General features: G+C 34.6%; 1 protein-coding gene across 1 annotated transcript; it reads left to right on the top strand.

The window, feature by feature from the left end:
- The first annotated feature begins 354 nt into the window (after positions 1 to 354).
- On the top strand, positions 355 to 20,213 carry LOC128662684 (BPI fold-containing family C protein-like). Its single transcript, XM_053716568.1, has 11 exons — positions 355 to 454; positions 3,569 to 3,680; positions 10,360 to 10,488; positions 10,566 to 10,721; positions 11,553 to 11,616; positions 11,771 to 11,831; positions 15,922 to 16,013; positions 19,426 to 19,602; positions 19,685 to 19,732; positions 19,853 to 20,023; positions 20,109 to 20,213. Exons 1-11 carry the CDS (start codon positions 355 to 357, stop codon positions 20,211 to 20,213), a joined length of 1,215 nt encoding a protein of 404 aa, XP_053572543.1.
- The last annotated feature ends 1,650 nt before the right edge of the window (positions 20,214 to 21,863 follow it).

The following is a 21,863-nucleotide window of genomic DNA, read 5'->3' as shown; positions in this document are numbered from 1 at the left end:
TCTGTTGTAAGTGATGCTATATCACAGATGTGACAACCGGACCCTCCCTTATTCAACGCCCAATTTTAAAAAGGAGAAGAACCGGATCCTTGAATTTAATAATAGCTTATTAGCTCATCATAAATGGGGAGTATGTTTTAAAAGTGTTTATATTCACTTTTTTTTAACACTCGATAGAGGAAGCACAAGTCCCAGTTTCCAGTACCTAGAAAGGTAGGTGTATACCCATATGCAGCAGCTATTTCCTTGTATGTATGTGTATGAACCTTCTGGTATGTATAACTATTTACTTTTAAATCATTTGCTAGGATTCATGACATTGTTTTTCCAATTCTAAATAGGAATTCTGCAACAATGCTGAAGTTTTGTTTTATTGTTGTGTGTCAGCTCTCTATGATTCTTGCCGACAATCCTGGAATAAGAGTTCATTTTACACAGAATGGGTTGAATTATGGTGAGTACAGGTTCATCAACTTGATTATCATTTTGTTTCATAAAGGAATAGTAAATTCAAAGCAAATCATGATTTAGATAGAACCTGCAACATTATACAATTTAATGTACTTCTATGGTCAAATTTGCTTTTTTTTCTTGTTATCCTTTGTTGAAGTATAAATAAGGCTAGGCTTATGAGCAGTAATGCACTACTAGGAGCCGGCTGAAAACACCAGGTGAGCCATTGACAAGAGTCATATGTATGCAACCACCAACCACCAGATAGTTTCCAGGAGAGCATCATTACTCCTGAGCTTACCTAGGTATGCTTCTCAGCAAAGGAAGCAAGACAACAATACAGATTTAATAATAGACTTACGATTTAAAGTTGTTTAAAATTGCTCCAGCTGACTCTGAAAATTTAATTTTGACTTTAAGCTGAAGCACTTACCATGTGCATTAGGCTTTGCTTTCACTTAATTTTATAGGTTATTTAACTTAAAGGGATATGAAACCCAATTTTTTTTCTTTCATGATTCAATTAGAGCATGCAATTTTAAGCAACTTTTTAATTTACTCCTATTATTTTTTTGTTCTCTTGATATCTTTATTTGAAAAAGCAGGTATGTAAGCTTAGGAGCCAGACCATTTTTTTGGTCCAGCACCTTGGGTAGTGCTTGCTTATTTGTGGCTACATTTAGCCACCAATCAGCAAGCGCTACCCAGGTACTAAACCAAAAATGGGGAAACAAAGAAAATTAATAATTGGAGTAAATTAGAAAGCTGCTTAAAATTGCATGCGCTATCTGAATCATGAAAGAACATATTTAAATATGTATATAGCTACAAAGTACAAATAAAATACGACCATAAACTGAAGGCCCTTCCCATGAGTCACTGTTTGAGGTAAACCACCTTTACCTGAAATGCCATTCAGGACAGCTGAGCTTACTACATACTAAAGGAATTGAATGGTGAGGACTGAGGGTAAAGGTGAGGGGTCAGAGGCAAGAAAAAGGTGAAAGATCTTAATGCCATTTGTATGTTTGCCTTAAGAGGTACAGGGCTGAAAATGTCCACTAGTCTCAGGCAAATAAAAAATGTTTTACTAAAGTAGTAATGTTTTCACCTAAATATGAAATCACAGTGATATGTATAAATACAGTATATATATATATATATATATATATATATATATATATATATATATATATATATATATATATATATATATATATATATATAATACCGTCCCTTTATCACAGGATATACCCGCCCAAAGTCGCCTGCCTGGGTGCAGTGATGCTTTCAATATCTCCAATACAAATGACAGCACTCTCAGAGTGCTGTCATTTGTATTGGATATATATATATATATATATATATATAGATAGATAGATAGATAGATAGATAGATATATCTAGATAGATATATATTTATATACACACATGTTTTCTGTTTCCTTAAAACTTTAAAGGGACAGAAAAGTCAAAATTAAAATCAAATGGATTGAATAGAGCATGAGATTTAAAACAACTTTCCAATATACCTCTATTTTCAATTTTGCTTAGTTCTCTTGGTATTCTTTGTTTAAGAGTAATCCTAGGAGTGCACGTATGTTTAGCCATCTGGTAGCAGTGTTTGCAACAATGTTTATAGCAATGTTTTACATAGATGCAAACACTGCTGCCATAAAATGATAAAGACATGTGCACACTTCTCAGTGCCTAACCGTCTACTTAGCTTTACTCTTCAACAAAGGATACCTAAATGACAAAGCACATTTCATACTGGAAGTATATTGGAAGATTGTTTAAAATTGCATGATCTATCTGAATCATGAACATTTAGGGGTCGATTTATCAAGCTTCGTATAGGAGCTTGCTGCCCCTGTTTCTGCGTGAGCCTTCAAGCTTGCCGGAAACAGAAGTTATGAAGCAGCGGTCTAAAGACCACTGCTGCATAACTTGTCCGGTTGCTCTGAGGCCACGGACAGAAATCAACCCGATCAAATACGATCGGGTTGATTGACACCCCCTGCCGATTGGCCGCAAATCTGCAGGGGGCAGCATTGCACAAGCAGTTCACAAGAACTGCTGGTGCAATGATAAATGTCGACAGCATATGCTGTCGGCATTTATCGATGTGCAGCGGACATGATACTCTACATCGTATCATGTCCGCTTGCAATATGATAAATCTACCCCTTAATCTTGACTTTACTATTCATTTTATAGAAATACATGAAAACAGCCCCTATTATGGCCTAGAGCGAATCATGTCCGCTCGACCTCGCTAAATGCAGACAGCACACGCGGTTGGCATTTATCATTGCACAAGCATTTTTAGTAAAATGCTTGTGCAATGCCGCCCCCTGCTCACTCATAACCAATTGGCCGCTAGCAGGGGCAGTCAATCATCCCGGTCGTATTGGATCAGGATGATTTCAGTCCGCCAACTAAAAGGTGGCGGAGAAGTTAAGGAGCAGCAGTCTTATGATCGCTGCTTCTTAAGTTCAGTTTCTGGCGGACCAGAAACGATGGGGCGTCGATTTAGCATCCGCAGCTTAATAAATCGACCCCGAAGACTCAGCTCCATTATATAGCACACCTGCCTGCACTATCATTACTGCTCCACTTGTAATCAAGGGCTTTGCTTTTTGTCATATATCATGGAAATATGACCTGTGTAGAGAATATAATAAAATAAAGACCTTTAATTAAAACTCCTTATAAATAAATACTTCATTGATCAGATTTCTCTCCCTACCAATCTATAAATGTTCAAGAGTTTAATGTTTTATTATAGAGCTGAGGCCTATTGTGACAAACATGAGATAAGGATACAGTTGTAGAATTGTAACAACATTCAGCTGTAGGAGGAGAAATCCTTTATCTTTTTTGCTGAAAAATATATATATTTTTTTTAAAGTGATTCTTTAAAGATATCAAAATGTTGAGAAGAAGACACACTGTACACTGATTGTTTTTTTTTTTTATTTTATTTGCCTGTTTGATTAACTTAAATGATTCTCATACAAAAAAACATACTTAGTAGAATTCATCTTGGACTTATGTTTCTGCACAGCTAACATTAGTTATTTTTTATGTTTTTAATCAAATCTCCTCCTAAGGGATGAACCTGGGAATGAAATACCTGCTCTCAGCTATGTCCTCCCAGCCACTCCAAGATACTAAAGGAAGCATCACCATTGAATCTGAACCATTGGACTATGAAATTAAAGAGTGAGTCTGAACCTTGATACGAATTCTATTTAAATGACAAACAACAAAAAACATTCAATTCTGTTTTTTTTTTTTTGGGGGGGGGAGGGTTTGGTCTTTTTTTGTAAAGTTTAAAACTGTGGTAAAAATTAAAGAGACCTGTAACAATTTGTGTTTGTAAATTAAAATGTTAAATTATGCATCACATATATATATATATATATATATATATATATATATATATAATTTAAATTGAGATGGCACCTAAAATGTTTCTTTTTATGATTCAGATAGAACATACATATTTATTTTATAAAATTTGCTTAATTCTCTTTGTATCATTTGCTGAAAGAGCAGCTATGCACTACCAGGAACTATCTAAACACATTGCGTGAGCCAAGGAAAAGAGGCATATTTATGCAGCCAGCAATCAGCAGCTAACTCCCTGTGCGTTGCTACTTCTGAATCTACCTAGTTATGCTTTTCAACAAAGGATACATAGAGAATTAAGCAAATTAGATAACAAAAGTAAATTGGAAAGATATTTAAAATGTAATCGCTATATCTTTATCATTAAAGAAAAAAAATATGTTTTTGTTCCCTTTCAACTCTGAAAATTGTGGATTTTGCATTTCAGAGAACTGGAAGTGCACATTGCTGTCACAAGCCTAACCCTGCTGCATATCTGTCCTAATTGATCTCTGCAGAGGTGATAAGATAATGCAAAACAATTGACATTTTGCTAATAAAATGACAGTGGCAAATCTTGTCTATTCCAGGAACAATTTGATACTGGCTTCCACAATAAGCAATTGTTCACACTTCCTTATGTTTTTAAAAACTTCACAAAAGTTTTCTAATTATAGGGGGCCAGACTACAAGCTGTGCGCTAAATTATTTTATTGCTTGTAACTGCGCTCAAATTAAAAATGTATTGCAGCAATGTTAGCTCGTGTATTACAAAAAAAAAGAAGTTAGAGCAAGAGCATAAGGCATAAGACATCGCAACCACGCTAACTTCTTCTCCCCATAGACTTATATAGGGCGTGCTATTAATAAAACTAACAGTTTGCATGCTAACCCGACACCAAGTTAGACCAACTGTGCTTAACCCGAAGTGAGCTAGGAATACTTTAAATTCCTATGTTCTTCACAATGAAAAAAAAATTGTATTTATATATATATATATATATATATATATATAATTATTTTAGAAATATATCTATACCTATATATCTATATGAAAAATAATATATATGTACACTATATCCCTTTTAACCCTTTTAAAACCTTTTTATCAATATTTAAATTAAATATTTTTATTAAAAAGTGTGTGTGTATATATATATATATATATATATATATATAATACTATATTTTAATGTGTTTTTGATGTGTGCAACTTTTCTTGTAACCCTTTAGACTTTTCTTCAGGTCTAAAGTCTTGCTAAATATTCTAGAGAAGTTTTGGCTTTTGCTCGATTGCAAACTGTAACTTTCAACTTGTAATACTGCACAAGTTAGTGCAGTTGAGCTTTCCATTGAAAGTATAAGCGGCACTAGAGAGAAGTCGGCCACGATAACCTTTCTCTGTTTAATGCACTATTTAATAATCTTGTAATATCAAAGTTGCAAGATAATGGTATCGCGATCAATCGATTTTGGTTATCGCGATCAATCAATTTTGCTTATCGCTCCCGTGCTATCATTAGCGCACCACTTGTAAAAAGGCCCAAGGTGTTTTATGTTCGTTTTTAATCACATAGGGCTAGATTACAAGTGGAGCGCAAATTTATCATTACAAGTGGCTGGTTATTGCTACCATGAGTTTGTGGTAGCAATTAGCACTCAGGTCATATTTAATTTTCTAAAAAAAATATCTACACTAAGCAGTTATAAAGGGTTAAAAGTGGCGGGTGTGAGGTTCACTTGGTTCTGTGATGTGTATGACAGCTTAAGAACAAGGGGGGTAGTTATCAAGCCGTCTACTTTTCTGGCTTCGCCGGCCCAATACGCCCGCCTAAGCTCGCCTACCTTCGCCGCCGCGGACCTGAAAAAATACGCCTAAGTTATCAAATAAAGCTGTCAAAAAGCCGCGGGGCGATGAGCAGCGGACTGTGACAGTTATCACTCATCCGATCTCGCTGCCCTTCGGCTTTTTCCCAGCTTTATTGCTAGCCTGTCACTAAGCACTCACACTAAACTACACTGTTCTACCCCCTATACCGGCGCCCCCGGAGCCTCCCGCAACTCAATAAAGTTACTAACCCCTAAACCACCGCTCCTAGACCCTGCCGCAACTCTTATAAATGTATTAACCCCTAAACCGCCGCTCCCGGACACCGCTGCCACCTACAGTATACCTAGTAACCCCTATCCTGCCCCCCCTACACCGTCGCCCTCTATTATAAAATTATTAACCCCTATCCTGCTGATCCCGCACCTCTCCGCAACTAAATAAATAGTTTAACCCCTAAACCGCCGCTCCATGAACCCGCCGCAACCTATATTAAACCTATTAACCCCTATCCTGCCCCCCTACACCGTCGCCACCTATAATAAATTTATTAACCCCTATCCTGCCCCCCACTACGCCGCCGCCACTGTAATAAAATTATTAACCCCTAAACCTAAGTCTAACACTAACCCTAACGCCCCCCTAACTTAAATATTAATTAAATAAATCTAAATAAATTAACTCTTATTAACTAAATGAATCCTATTTAAAACTAAATACTTACCTTTAAAATAAACCCTAATATAGCTACAATATAAATAATAATTATATTCTAGCTATCTTAGGATTTATATTTATTTTACAGGTAACTTTCAATTTATTTTAACCATGTACAATAACTATTAAATAGTTATTAACTATTTAATAGCTTACCTAGCTAAAATAAAGAGAAATGTACCTGTGAAATAAATCCTAACCTAAGTTACAATTACACCTAACACTACACTATATTTTAATAAATGATTCCTATTTAAAAATAAATACTTACCTGTAAAATAAACCCTAAGATAGCTACAATATAATTAATAATTATATTATAGCTATCTTAGGATTTATATTTATTTTACAGGTAACTTTGTATTTATTTTAGCTAGTTAGAATAGTTATTAAATAGTTATTAACTATTTAATAACTGCCTAGCTAAAAGAAATACAAAATTACCTGTAAAATAAATCCTAACCTAAGTTACAATTAAACCTAATACTACACTATCATTAAATTAATTAAATAAACTACCTACAAATAACTACAATTAAATACAATTACATAAACTAACTAAAGTACAAAAAATAAAAAAAGCTAATTTACAAAAAATAAAAAAATAAGTTACAAACATGTTAAAAATATTACAACAATTTTAAGCTACTTACACCTAATCTAAGCCCCCTAATAAAATAACAAACCCCCCAAAATAAAAAAATTCCCTACCCTATTCTAAATTAAATAAATTTCAAAGCTCTTTTACCTTACCAGCCCTTAAAAGGGCCATTTGTGGGGGCATGCCCCAAAGAAAACAGCTCTTTTGCCTGTAAAAGAAAAATACAACCCCCCCCAACTTTAAAACCCACCACCCACATACCCCTAATCTAACCCAAACCCCCCTTACAAAAACCTAACACTAATCCCCTGAAGATCATCCTACCTTGAGTCGTCTTCACTCAGCCGAGCCACCGATGGAACTCAAGAGGACATCCGGAGCGGAAGAAGTTAATCCTCCAAGCGGCGCTGAAGAAATCTTCCATCCGATGAAGTCATCATCCAGGCGGCGCTGAAGAAAAGTCTTCGATCCGGCCGATGTCATCTTCAAAGAGGCGCTGAAGAGGTCTTCTATCCGGGCGAAGTCATCTTCCAAGCCGGGTCTTGAATCTTCCTTCCGCCGACGCGGAACCACCTTCTTCACCGACGGACTACGACGAATGACGGCTCCTTTAAGGGACATCATCCAAGATGGCGTCCCCTCAATTCCGATTGGCTGATAGGATTCTATCAGCCAATCGGAATTAAGGTAGGAAAATCTGATTGGCTGATGGAATCAGCCAATCAGATTCAAGTTCAATCCGATTGGCTGATCCAATCAGCCAATCAGATTGAGCTCGCATTCTATTGGCTGATCGGAACAGCCAATAGAATGCGAGCTCAATCTGATTGGCTGATTCCATCAGCCAATCAGATTTTTCCTACCTTAATTCCGATTGGCTGATAGAATCCTATCAGCCAATCGGAATTGAGGGGACGCCATCTTGGATGACGTCCCTTAAAGGAGCCGTCATTCGTCGTAGTCCGTCGGTGAAGAAGGTGGTTCCGCGTCGGCGGAAGGAAGATTCAAGACCCGGCTTGGAAGATGACTTCGCCCGCATAGAAGACCTCTTCAGCGCCTCTTTGAAGATGACATCGGCCGGATCGAAGACTTCTTCAGCGCCGCCTGGATGATGACTTCATCGGATGGAAGATTTCTTCAGCGCCGCTTGGAGGATTAACTTCTTCCGCTCCAGATGTACTCTTCAGTTCCATCGGTGGCTCGGCTCAGCGAAGACAACTAAAGGTAGGATGATCTTCAGGGGATTAGTGTTAGGTTTTTGTAAGGGGGGTTTGGGTTAGATTAGGGGTATGTGGGTGGTGGGTTTTAATGTTGGGGGGGGGGTTGTATTTTTCTTTTACAGGCAAAAGAGCTGTTTTCTTTGGGGCATGCCCCCACAAATGGCCCTTTTAAGGGCTGGTAAGGTAAAAGAGCTTTGAAATTTATTTAATTTAGAATAGGGTAGGGATTTTTTTTATTTTGGGGGGGTTTGTTATTTTATTAGGGGGCTTAGATTAGGTGTAAGTAGCTTAAAATTGTTGTAATATTTTTAACATGTTTGTAACTTATTTTTTTATTTTTTGTAACTTAGCTTTTTTTATTTTTTGTACTTTAGTTAGTTTATGTAATTGTATTTAATTGTAGTTATTTGTAGGTAGTTTATTTAGTTAATTTAATGATAGTGTAGTATTAGGTTTAATTGTAACTTAGGTTAGGATTTATTTTACAGGTAATTTTGTATTTCTTTTAGCTAGGTAGTTATTAAATAGTTAATAACTATTTAATAACTATTCTAACTAGCTAAAATAAATACAAAGTTACCGGTAAAATAAATATAAATCATAAGATAGCTATAATATAATTATTAATTATATTGTAGCTATCTTAGGGTTTATTTTACAGGTAAGTATTTATTTTTAAATAGGAATAATTTATTAAATTATAGTGAAGTGTTAGGTTTAATTGTAACTTAGGTTAGGATTTATTTCACAGGTACATTTCTCTTTATTTTAGCTAGGTAAGCTATTAAATAGTTAATAACTATTTAATAGTTATTGTACATGGTTAAAATAAATTGAAAGTTACCTGTAAAATAAATATAAATCCTAAGATAGCTAGAATATAATTATTATTTATATTGTAGCTATATTAGGGTTTATTTTAAAGGTAAGTATTTAGTTTTAAATAGGATTCATTTAGTTAATAAGAGTTAATTTATTTAGATTTATTTAATTAATATTTAAGTTAGGGGGGCGTTAGGGTTAGGGTTAGACTTAGTTTTAGGGGTTAATAATTTTATTACAGTGGCGGCGGCGTAGTGGGGGGCAGGATAGGGGTTAATAAATTTATTATAGGTGGCGACGGTGTAGGGGGGGCAGATTAGGGGTTAATAAATTTATTATAGGTGGCGACGGTGTAGGGGGGGCAGGATAGGGGTTAATACATTTAATATAGGTTGCGGCGGGTTCAGGGAGCGGCGGTTTAGGGGTTAATACATTTATTATAGTTGCGGTGGGCTCCGGGAGTGGTGGTTTAGGGGTTAATATGTATAGAGTAGCTTGCGGTGGGCTCCGGGAGCGGCGGTTTAGGGGGTAATAACTTTATTTAGTTGCGGCGGTGTAGGGGGGACAGATTAGTGGTGTTTAGACTCGGGGTACATGTTAGGGTGTTAGGTGTAGACAGCTCCCATAGAAATCAATGGGATGTCTGTCAGCAGCGAACTTGTACTTTCGCTATGGTCAGACTCCCATTGATTCCTATGGGATCCGCCGCCTCCAGGGGTGGCGGATTGAAAACCAGGTACGCTGGGCCGTAAAAGTGCTGAGCGTACCTGCTAGTTTTTTGATAACTAGCAAAAGTAGTGAGAATGTGCCGCACTTGTGTGCGGAACATCTGGAGTGACGTAAGAATCGATCTGTGTCGGACTGAGTCCGGCGGATCGATGCTTACGTCACAAAATTCTACTTTTGCCGGTCTCGAGCCTTTGATAACTAAGGCGTATCAGCCTCGCCACAAATACGCTGCGGAATTCCAGCGTATTTGAGGTTGACGGCTTGATAACTAGGCCCCCAAGTCTCCTATTGGAGCCTATGAAAGCGAGCTCTCGTGAGTGCAATGCTTTCGTGCAATCTGAACGTGAGGTCGCATTCGCATTGCCCCTAACTCATAATACGAGCGCACATTTGCATGGACTGGAAGCACAAAGTGGAGTGCAAATATTGCTTTAGCGAAAGCAATATTTTGCGCTCGATTTATAATCCGGCCCATAATAGCTTATACTCTAGACTACTAAAAACAGCAGGCAAGTTTTTTCTTGTATTCCTATTTAGTTTTAGTATTTGCTCACACTACATTTTTATGATTTATTTGCTTGTTTGTTTTTACAGCATAAGACTCGAGCAGTTCCAATATGCACAGAGCACTGCAGTGTTTGTGCCTGGAAAAGGTATCCAGATGTCAATAAAAGGTGGTAATGCCACAGTCTATAATAACTGGAATTTAAACAGCTGGCTAATGTGAGTATTCTGGGTTTATAGAGCAGCTGCAGATGACACATATAAATGCAAACTTATATGTTCTTTTTCCCCTGTAGCAAAGACAGTGGATCGAGTATTGTGCATGTAAAAGGAATCTCTATCTCATTAGTCGTTGGGGCTCGTAGGGCTCAAACAGGAAGTTTATCCATTTATCCAGTTAGCTGCCTCTCTGATATTAAAGATGTTAACATCAACATGCTGGACGGTGTTAGGTGAGTGATCATCGGTCATTTGCTAGAAATTAATTACGTAATGCTTTTTTATAACGTAAAGGTAAAAAAAACTTCCATTGATAAACAATTAAATTAAGCTTTTATTTAGGGGATTGAAAAACAACCGCTAAATAAAAGTATTAACTGTTATGAAAATAACTAATATTTTACAATTATGTAACTGCCAAGAACTGAAGTTATACAACTGTTCTCTTTTTGGTTACATGAAGTAAGAACCAAGCAAGTTATATACTCTATGTAGATATACTTTCTATGAGATTTGGAAGATGGAGACAAACTCTGTCACAACCACTTACTGTGCACATTGCCTCCTATGGTTTGCAGTTATTCCTCCTGGTATATTGTGTGTATGTATATATATATATATATATATATATATATATATATATATATATATATATATATGTATATATACTGTATATATAAACCTATATATATTCAGGATGTGCAGGTATATATACCATTGTTTTTTAACTAGAGTTATCTATTTTACATAAATATAAAACTCTGGGTAGGTTACTGTTAGAGGCTGAACTTTATTTTGATCTGATCAAGATGGTCTACACACTTTTTTTTCATTCCTTTTTCTTTGTTGTGGTATAAACATGGGTAACATATGTATGTAGCATGTTGTTGAATATGAATTAGAAATATTTTTCACATCATCATTCAGTAGGAATGTTATGAAACTGTTGTAAGCATTATTTGACAGTAGTGTCCCTATTTTAGAGCTGTCAGTTTTTTTATTTTTTTTATTTAGATAGATCTTAATTTGTGATGTTTACCCAGTATATTTTTTCTTGTCTTTAGTTATTTTTATGATACGTTTAAAGAAGAGTTGGAGACTTTGATCCGCTCTAGTTTTAAGGAGCAGGTAAGTTAATATACAATAAATACACAATAAATATACATACATTATATAAAAATTATAACAAAGGTATTTTCCATAGGTTTTTTCTCTAAATCTTAGCAACAATTATATATATTTAGCTTTATTTATTAACAGAGGTTTTGTGTTTTGGCTCTAGTTATGTTCAGCTCTGGAAACACAAGTTCAAAAGTTGGATGTATCTCTGAGTCAGATGCAATGTAAGTATCTTCATACACATAACTAAATACATTTCTGAGAAACCACACCTTTTTGATTGCGCTTAGAAAATTAAATCCAAATCTAACAACCCACTTTTAGCTTTTATTATCAAATTGATTGCAACATAAACTAGACATAACAATATATTTCAAAATGTATGCAAATAATAATTTTACTTTCTAATGGAATATACTGCAATAAATCAATCAGTCAATCAATCAATCAATCAATAAATGATAGACTATTGCATAAAGCAGAAATATGTTAATTGCATATTATAATACATTTCAAGAATACTTCCTCAAGTTTAAAGTATTATTGTTCTATTTAATACAGGCTACAGCCCAATTTAGTGCTAGATTACAAGTAGAGTGCTAATTTATCGTGCACCCGCAAACAGGAAAACGTGCCCGTTTGCAGGTGCACGATAAATAATCAGCCATTACAAGTGGTAGCAATTAGCGCTTATAAAATTAACCAGAGATCAGATCTCTTGTTCATTTTATAAATGTCTACCAAATTCCCCCAAAATCAATTGTGATATACTTTATTAAAAAAATTAAGATGGTAGCATCTTTATTTTTTAATAAAATAACTGCAAAAAGTCATTTTTGGGGTCTCAAGGGAGCGGGTGTGGGGTGTTAGAAATGAAAATCGCACTGAAAAATGCCTTTAAATGTCGGTCTATGTGAACTGTGTGTTCCCTGTAAATATATATGTATATTGTTCTAGTAGTTTCTTTTTCAATCCTGCCCCTGCTCTTGAGTAACCAATTACGTGAGTGCAAGGTTTGTCAATCACCCAATTGGATCAGTTCTGAGTGATTTCACTCTGCTACCTTTGAGGTCGTGGAGAGTTTAGAAAGCAGTGTTTTTATAACTGTGGCTCCTTTAAGGGAGATAAAACCCAAAATTCAACTTATTCAGATAGAGAAAACAATTTTAAACAAAGATCCAATTTAATTTGCTTAATTCTTTAGGTATCATTTGTTGAAGAAATGTCAATGTCCATGGGTTAGCCAGTAACACAAGCCATCTATGTGCAACCGCCAATCAGCCTCTACTAAGCATATTTAGATAAGCTTTTCAGAAAAGAGAATGAAGCAAATTACACAATAAAGTAAATAAGAAAGTTGTTTAAAATTACATGCTTTTTCTGAATCATGAAAGAAAAAAATTGTGTTTAATGTCCCTTTAAAAGCACATAAAACCCAAACATTTTCTTTCATAATTTAGATAGAGCATACCATTTTTAACAGTTTTCAAATGTAATTGCATCATCATTTTTGCTTCATTTTCTTGGTATTAATACATCAGATGTGTCTGTAGGCGAGAACTTAGGGTCCAGTAATCATCAAACTGTATGATTTAGTATTCAGGCTAAAACAAAAGTTTTAGACTATAGGAAGGCTGATTTTACATACACTGGAGAATACCTAAATAACCAATAAAAATGTCTAACTCTTATAAAAGGGGCTCAAGAACTGTGGGAATTTTTGAAGAGTGCCATATTAGATTAAACCGCAGACATAAAAGAAAGAGGAAACCAATATTGTTTTCCAAAGAAGTAGCACATGCTTTAAAGACAAAAAAGATAGCTTGCAAAAATGACAGACACACACAGAGGATGATATGAGATGAAACTCCAAGAAAAAAAGACTAAGCAGATAATTAGGAAGTTTAAAGCTCATGAGGAAGAGAAGATAGCACAGTCAGTAAAACATGTGGACAAAACCTTCTTACATCAGGGAAAGGAGAAAAACTAAGGCCAAGATTAATGGAGCTCAATATTGTGTTAAGCGAGCTTGATATTTGTGCTCCACTCAGTAATACCAGCGCACATAAATTTGCGCTGGTATTACCCAGAAGCCTTGCGCTCACGAGAACGTGCTTCTATAGGGTTCAATGGGAGATTCGTTTTCGACATGGCAAACCACCTAGCGCAGCATAGGAGGAAAATTGCGCAGCATTGGGCAGAAATAAATCAATGTATATGTATATATGATTATATACATTAATTTATGTATTTACATATGTATTTACACATATTAACGCTTAAATATATATGATTATAAGCATATACTTATATATTCATAGTGAAAACACAGTCCCCCATTCACCTCTATGTAAAGGCACTTTAGGTGCCTTTTTTTTTTTTTTCAAACACCCCTCATTCCCTCACTTTAACCCCTTTTAACTGCTTTGTGCATTTTTTTTTTTAATATGCTCATCTTTATATTTTATTTTAATGTATTGTCCATTTTATTTTTAGAGCAATTGGGGAAACTTTCTTTCATTAACGAGAGGTCTGACCCCAGATGGCTGGTTATTTAACATTCGCTGGTAAAGGGACAAATTTGCCTCTTTACCTGCAAACATTAAAGGGACAGTCAACACCAGAATTTTTGTTGTTTAAAAAGAAAGATAATCCCTTTATTACCCATTCCCCAGTTTTGCATAAACAACACAGTTATATAAATACACTTTTTACCTCTGTGATTACCTTGTATCTAAGCTTCTGCAAACTGCCCCCATATTTCAGTTATTTTGAGAGACTTGCTTTTTAGCCAATCAGTACTCCAGGGTAACTTCACGTGCATGAGCTCAATGTTATCTATATGAAACACATGAACTAATGCCCTCTAGTGGACAAAATGAATTTAGATTAGAGGCAGTCTTCAGGTTTTAAGACATTAGCATATTAACCTCCTAGAATTAGATTTCAACTAAGAATACCAAGAGAATAAACCAAAATTGATGATAAAAGTAAATTGGAAAGTTGTTTAAAATACATTCCCTATTTAAATCATGAAAGTTTTTTTTTGGACTTGACTGTCCCTTTAAGATGGTGCCTCACTTGTAATATAGCCCTAAGTTTGGAAAAGTAAAACTCAAAAAAGTAAATGGTAAAACAGTAGAAGGAGATGAGCAAATTGCTGACAGTCTCAATGAATACTTCTGTTCTGTTTTTACAAAAGATTGTGAAGATAGAAAATCTACATTAAGGAATGCTATAACAAATTGAAATGAGTTTAGCACTAATATTTTTAGTTTTTGTTTAGCATTATCAGCATTGCACAAGAGCTGCTGGTGCAATGCTGCATAAGGAGAGTGTATTGCTCTCCGCATTCAGTGAGGTCTGGCAGACCTGATCCGCACTGTCGGATCAGGTCCACCAGACCTTTTGATAAATATTCCCCAAAGTGTTTAATGTCCCTTTAATGTTCAATAGATCATGAACAGCTAAGGATGGTGTTGTTTCTTCTTATATGGTTATTGACCTCCACATTTTAAACCTATGAAAACAAAACAAACAAATAAAATAGACAATACAATCTACTTTGCATTTGGATAGTATGAGTCAGAATGAGTACTAGAAGGTGCACTCATCTTATATTGAATAAGTTTATATGTCAGTACAGACAAAATACCTTACCACCACATAGGTACTGTAGATACAAATTGCTTGGGGAATCTGCCTATGCGTAACATAACCCTGTGAGACGTGTGAAATTATGTGAATTGATTTAGAAGAAAGATCAGGAGTATACTACAGTGATTTCACTTTGTACAGCCATTGTATAAAAGATAGATTAGATTGTCTAAATAACTTGTTAATAACAAAAGTAAAGAGGGGTTATAACAGAGAACCTAATTGTTATGACTCATGTTTTTATACCAGAAAGAGTCCACTTGTAGTTTGAGAGTAATATTATTATGCTCCATTGTTATAAATTGGCTCCAAACCCAGGGGATGCATATTTTTCCACCATGTTTAACCCTTTCTCCTTCACAAATGTGTGTTCAGCAGATGGGTAACGTGTAGCCACGACTGAAGCCTTTTAAGTGAAGAAACTTGTCCTTTGCTGTTGTATTTGATCTTTGTTTTCTAGAATGTTTTGGAGAGTTTTAGCAGACAACTAGAAGTCATATTATTTATAAAAAAATATCTGTGTATAATATTTGTGTACATTTGTTGCCTACCTAGACTAATACTTTTAATAATTTGACATTACACAAAACTTAAGTGAAGTCTGAATATAGTACCTTTTTAATCATTCTTATAATTATGATTTCTTTTTCTATTCAGCAAATGTTTCTTTAGCCAACGTACTTGGTGTAGATATCTCTCTTGTTAGCAACCCACAATTTACAGAAAAGATTGCACAAATAGATCTTAAGGTAAGTTTTTGGTTATATACATTCCTCAGAGCTAGCAAACAAAACTTAATTGTATGGTGTAAATTTATCAAGCAGGAATTTCAAGCACATTTTTTTTCTTTCTACCTTTACATAACATGACAGAAAATTAGTTAGTGCATTATTCACCCTTTTAAAACACTTTGTCCATTTGCCTGTGGAGTTCAATGAAAACATTTGGTTCCCCCTTAAAATTTTAGAATAAATATTTAGGGGCCTATTTATCATGATGTGAGCGGACATGATCCGATATTGCGGATCATGTCCGCTGCACATCGATAAATGCCGACAGCATACGCTCTCAACATTTATCATTGCACCAGCAGTTCTTGTGAACTGCTGGTGCAATACCGCCCCCTGCAGATTTGCACGCTAGCAGGGGGTGTCAATCAACCCAATCCTATTCAATTTGGTTGATTTCTGGCAATGTCTGTCCGCCTCCTCAGAGCAGGCGGACAGGTTATGGAGCAGCGGTTCAGAGCTTGATAATTCGGCCCCTTAATGTCTTAATATTTTAAATTTTAATATTTATAGAAATATGTACTTGAGATAAATTGTCAGCTTTTAAAATGATGAGGCCTAAACACAAGATTTTTTTTATTCTGACAAAAGATTAGTAAAGTTGTTTTGCATATTTTTATGACTTGCAAACCAAAATATGCCCAAAATATACCCTTTCCAGTCCACTTGAAATAATGCAAGACCAATTTAGTATAGCAAATATTAGTATCTTAAATTACATCAGCTTTCTTTTGTTTTTCTACATCCTCAATTGCAAAAGTAAATACCAAGGGGCCGAATTATTAAGCTCCGAATGGAACTTGATGCCCTTGTTTCCGTACGAGACTTCAGGCTCGCCAGAAACAGTAGTTGTTAAGCAGCGGTCTTAAGACCGCTGCTCCATAACTGGTCTGCTGCCTCTGAGGCTGCAGTCTTCAATCTGCCCAATCCTATACGATCGGGCTGATTGACACCCCCTGCAATGACAGCATTGCACAAGCAGTTCTGGTGAACTGCTTGTGCAATGTTAAATGCCAATAGCGTATGCTGTCGGCATTCAGCGATGTCAGTCGGACATGATACGCTACAGCGTATCATGTTGGAAAGACATTGATAAATGCTCTTTAAATTAACTTTTTAGACTTCCAATTTTATAGTTTTGTGTGGCAGAGTATAAGAAAATACAAATTTAAATAGCTGCAATTTAAGGGCAAGATTACAAGTAGAAAAGGTATTTAACAAGTTGAAAGTAAACTGTTTTAGCTTGTGCACTAACCCGATGCGCGTAAAAAGCCGAAATTAGAATATTGCTTGTGCGATAATACATTCCCCCATAGAAGTTAATGGAGCAAAAAAAGTGGATAAAAAAACCTTACACCCTACTTGCACGCAAACCCGATTGCATATTCTCAAGTGTGCCAACCCAACATGAAAATATGAATAGTTTACATTACATTGTTCTTCATATAGAAGAATATGTTCTATTTATTCATAAATATATAAATTCATAAATAGATATTTTTACATATATCTGATGGTATTTTGGTATGATATACTGTATATCTATACCTATAATTATAGATGATTATATATAGGTATAGATATATACAGATGTATATAGGAATATCTATTTAAAAATACATAGAACATATTCTGATATGTGCAGAACATTGGAATGGGAAATATTTACTGTAAATACACAGTATACCACTTTATTAAATATGAATTTTACATAAATATGATTTTACATGTTTTCATCTACTTGACTGTAAAAGGCTCCATTGCACGTCTATATATGTATACCTATGTATATATGTGCTGATATATGTATATATGTCTGGAAATAAATATATACACATTTAAATGCAATAATGCATATGTACACACATATAAACATATATATATATATATATATATATATATATAAATATATATTTATATATACAGTATATATATATATATATATATATATATATATATATATATATATATATATATACATAGACACACATATACATATTTAGACATATATATCTTTGTACTGTATCTCTATGTTAAAGCCCTTTGGCTGCCTTTTCTTTCTAACACCTGAGACCTCATATTTTTGAGCCCTTTAACTTTATTGTGCAATATTTTTTGTAATAATTGTTATTAGATAGTGTTATTATGAGTGTAACTGTACCTTGTAATATATTTTTTATGTGTTTCTGTGACACCTTTTTGTTTTGCAAAACAGTTAACCAAAGCTCTGAGGACGCAGTAATCCTTCTAGCTTGGGCATGATCGCGTTTACTCTCAACTTTCGCAAACACCCAAGACATACTCCTTTTCCATTGCGCTTAACTGTTAACGCGACACTCATAATCTGGCCCTAAATGTATAGTCTTTGCTATATTAAATATTAAATCATAATTGTAAATGGAATTGTTAGCTACAGAAATTACAACTGAATTTTACCTTTATGAACTCTCATAAAAAAGAAGTGCAAAGAGATCTCAGATAAGCGGCTTTTTTTAATTTACTGAAAATATTTTCAGAATTCTGAAGCAGCAGACATAATTTTTTCCCCCATGTTCTATATTGGTTAATATTTAATTTAAATAAAAAAATAAACCTCTCCATTCTATCTGATCGCTCAGTCCCCAAACTTCACCAGTTCCTATTTTATTCAGTGAAACTTATTAATTACAGCTCACTTATCTCTTAAATCTTTAATGAATCAGGTGGCCTAATAACATTTGAACTGGTAAATCTAGAGAGGCTTCAGACTGCAGAAGGCTTGAGAGGATTTTTAGTAACTTTGTGCTTAATGTCTCAGATGTATTTTCTTTAGTGACAATAATCATCTCTGTACCAACCATCTACCAAAGTACTGAAGAAATGTTGTTCTATACATATGGGGCAGTTTATTACATTTTTACGGAAATGGTAGACTATAAAAATGACATTGATCCTGTGTAAATGCACTTTCAGTTATCATTTCTTTGATACGTTTATCACTTTTCATTTCTGCAACCTTGCCAGATTACCTCAACCAATATGTAGTTATTACATTTTGACATCTTGTATTAGTAGAACAACAGGCACATTGGATTACGCATAAAGATTTCTCCAGTAATGAGTGGCAACTCATGAATATGTGATATTTGTCTGTTCCTAGAATGAATATTTAAAAGTTGTATTATCATCATCATCCCATTACCCAGACCCTTTAAAGGATTATCTGAGCTTTCTTCTTCTGTGGTCACATATTTATTTGATCAAAACATAGTGTTATTCCTTTAGAAGTCAGTTTTTCCTCTAATGACTCTATAAGCACATTATTCCACCATGCAATTAGAGCCAACAGGGCATGATAATAAGTATGGTTTAATATCTGTTCTCTTTCCTGCAGGGGATGTTTTACTCACTTGTGAATATGACAAGAACAAGTTTTCAGCCAGCACCACTTACTATGGGTGGCCAAACGAAATCTATGGTCTATATTGGAATATCACAGGCTTCCATAAATTCAGCCAGTTTATCCTACTTTTTATCTGGAGGCTTTACATTTCATCTTATTAAATATATGGTATGCATATAATGAAAATATATAATATATTCTTTTTAAGTATAATATGATCACTAACCATATATTTTCTTATACCATACAGAGTTCCATAAAAATAACTACATCTGATTTGTCTGCCATTTTACCAGAGGTGAGACAAACACTACTTGTATAATAGTGAAGAGTAAAATATATGAATATAAGAGGAGTAGATGCTTAGAATCCAAGAACCAAAGTATCAAAAACATTTTTTTCCCTATTTTGTTAACAGATTTCAAAGCAATACAAGAAGCCAGCTCCTGTACAAGTTTTGATATCAGCTTCTAGTGCTCCTGCCTTCACCCTAAAACCAAACAACCTGACAGTTGAGTTTGCAGGACTTATCACTGTTTATGCATCTCAACCAACTTTAAAAAGAGAGTCACTACTTTCTGCTCACATAGTAAGTGTTTGTATACAATCTCTGTGCCATCTGAGATTGAAAATGAATATTCTAATACTAATTTCTTCTTTATATTTCCTTGTAGGTGAGCAGCATCAGTGCAAATGTGTCAATCACAGATACTAATAGCATGCATGGTTTGAACCTTACTGGATCTATCCATTTGAACAGGTGCTTTTTATCTTTTTGATTGATTTAGTTTCTTGCAGAATGTCAAATGAAACACAATTAAGATTAATTGTGCACTGTGTAAGGGAGAAAACCTGAAAAAAAAAAATAGGTTGACATTTAGTAGTGGGGAAAAAACAAATTTTATTTCTATTTAATGATAGAACCTAATTTTAATATAGCAGACATGTACAATTGTGACTAAACATATTCTGGCTAATCAATGAAATGTGAAATTGCATGCCCCTGGAATGAGGAGAACTTTAATTCAAATAAGCGTAAAATGACCCTCTAAATTTTAGTTATTTAACTCATTGCATGCTAGTGTCTATCTTTGTTGTCAGAAAAGAGAGCGGCAGACTGGCCAGTCTCCATTTTTTAAACAAACAGCCAAAAAACCTTCTCCTCTAGATCAGAGGTATCCAGATATTAATTAGAATAGATTGTATATTCCTTTTTTTAAGTTTGTCAGTGTGGCCTACTTTTCCAACATGCCAGAGTTATGGCATTTGATGTTGCCTGTATGTGGTTAAAGGGACATGAAACCCAAAAATTTTCTTTCATGATTCAGATAGATTCTACATTTTTTAACAACTTTCCTATGTACTTCTGTTATCAATTTTGCTTCATTCTCTTGCTATCTTTTATTGAAGAAGCAGCAATGCACTTCTGTAAGTCATTGAAAATGGGCAAACAAGTTCAGCCACCAATCAGCAGCTAGCTCCAAGCTCCTGAGCCTATCTAGATAGGCTTTTCAACAAAGGATACCAAGAGAATTAAGCAAAATAGATAATAGAAGTAAATCAGAAAGTTGTTTAAAATTGTATGCTCTATCTGAATCAAGAAAGAAACATTTTGGGTTTCATGTCCCTTTAATTATTTTTTTAATATTAATATAGTGAATCTTAATGAAACCAAGCAAATACTATTCTTTTGTTTCTAATACCTGTTCTGATACCTTGTATACTTCAAAACACCTTAACATGAGAATTAAGACCATGTTATCTGTGTAAATCACAAAACAATCTGGTGATCTACTGTTTGACACGTGAAGCTCTGCTGGCACATTACCCTCTATGTTCTGGATACTTCTACTTTTGACCCTCAATATATCCCATTATTCATGTAAACATAACAAATATTGAACCTACTAGATATAAAATTCAACGTAAGAACTAGGGTTAGAACATCAAAGGTTTGCTCTCAGGAACCTGTACTCCTGGCATTGTGGAGACATAAGCGGCTTGTATTTTTTTCCTTTTTCTTTTGCATTAGAAATTCCTCATTTATAATGCTTAACCATACAACTTACCTACTCACTGTTCATTCTCTTATAGATGTAATAACTCATCAAAAGTAATTTTATTAATTGGTTTTCTCTATGCAACAGTTTTAGCTCTGTTCTAATTATAGTCTCTTAATTTCTAGAGACAGTTTTGTCACAAATTTTCCTATAAACTATTTTCATTTTATGCTTGATTTACCAATACCAGCCCCTTACATGTTTAGCAATCTTACTATATGTATTCTGACAATTTGTCTTTAAAACATATCCAGATTGTCTTACTTGTTCTTTTCTGCTTGAGATATTGGAACAAAAACATGAGAAAATGGTTTGGATTTAATGAAACTTGTCTGTGCAACTAATATCTTGATAGAAAATCTTAATGCA

Source organism: Bombina bombina, chromosome 1, assembly GCF_027579735.1.
Source record: "Bombina bombina isolate aBomBom1 chromosome 1, aBomBom1.pri, whole genome shotgun sequence".
Taxonomy (NCBI): Eukaryota; Metazoa; Chordata; class Amphibia; order Anura; family Bombinatoridae; genus Bombina; species Bombina bombina.
This window is presented reverse-complemented; position numbering and strand designations above follow the sequence as displayed.

Coding starts and splice junctions, on each gene's coding strand:
- LOC128662684 (XM_053716568.1), top strand. CDS start 355: ATGCTGAAGTTTTGTTTTATTGTTGTGTGTCAGCTCTCTATGATTCTT. Junction 10,722..11,552: donor AACATGCTGGACGGTGTTAG/GTGAGTGATCAT, acceptor TCTTGTCTTTAG/TTATTTTTATGATACGTTTA. Junction 11,832..15,921: donor ATCTCTGAGTCAGATGCAAT/GTAAGTATCTTC, acceptor TTTTCTATTCAG/CAAATGTTTCTTTAGCCAAC.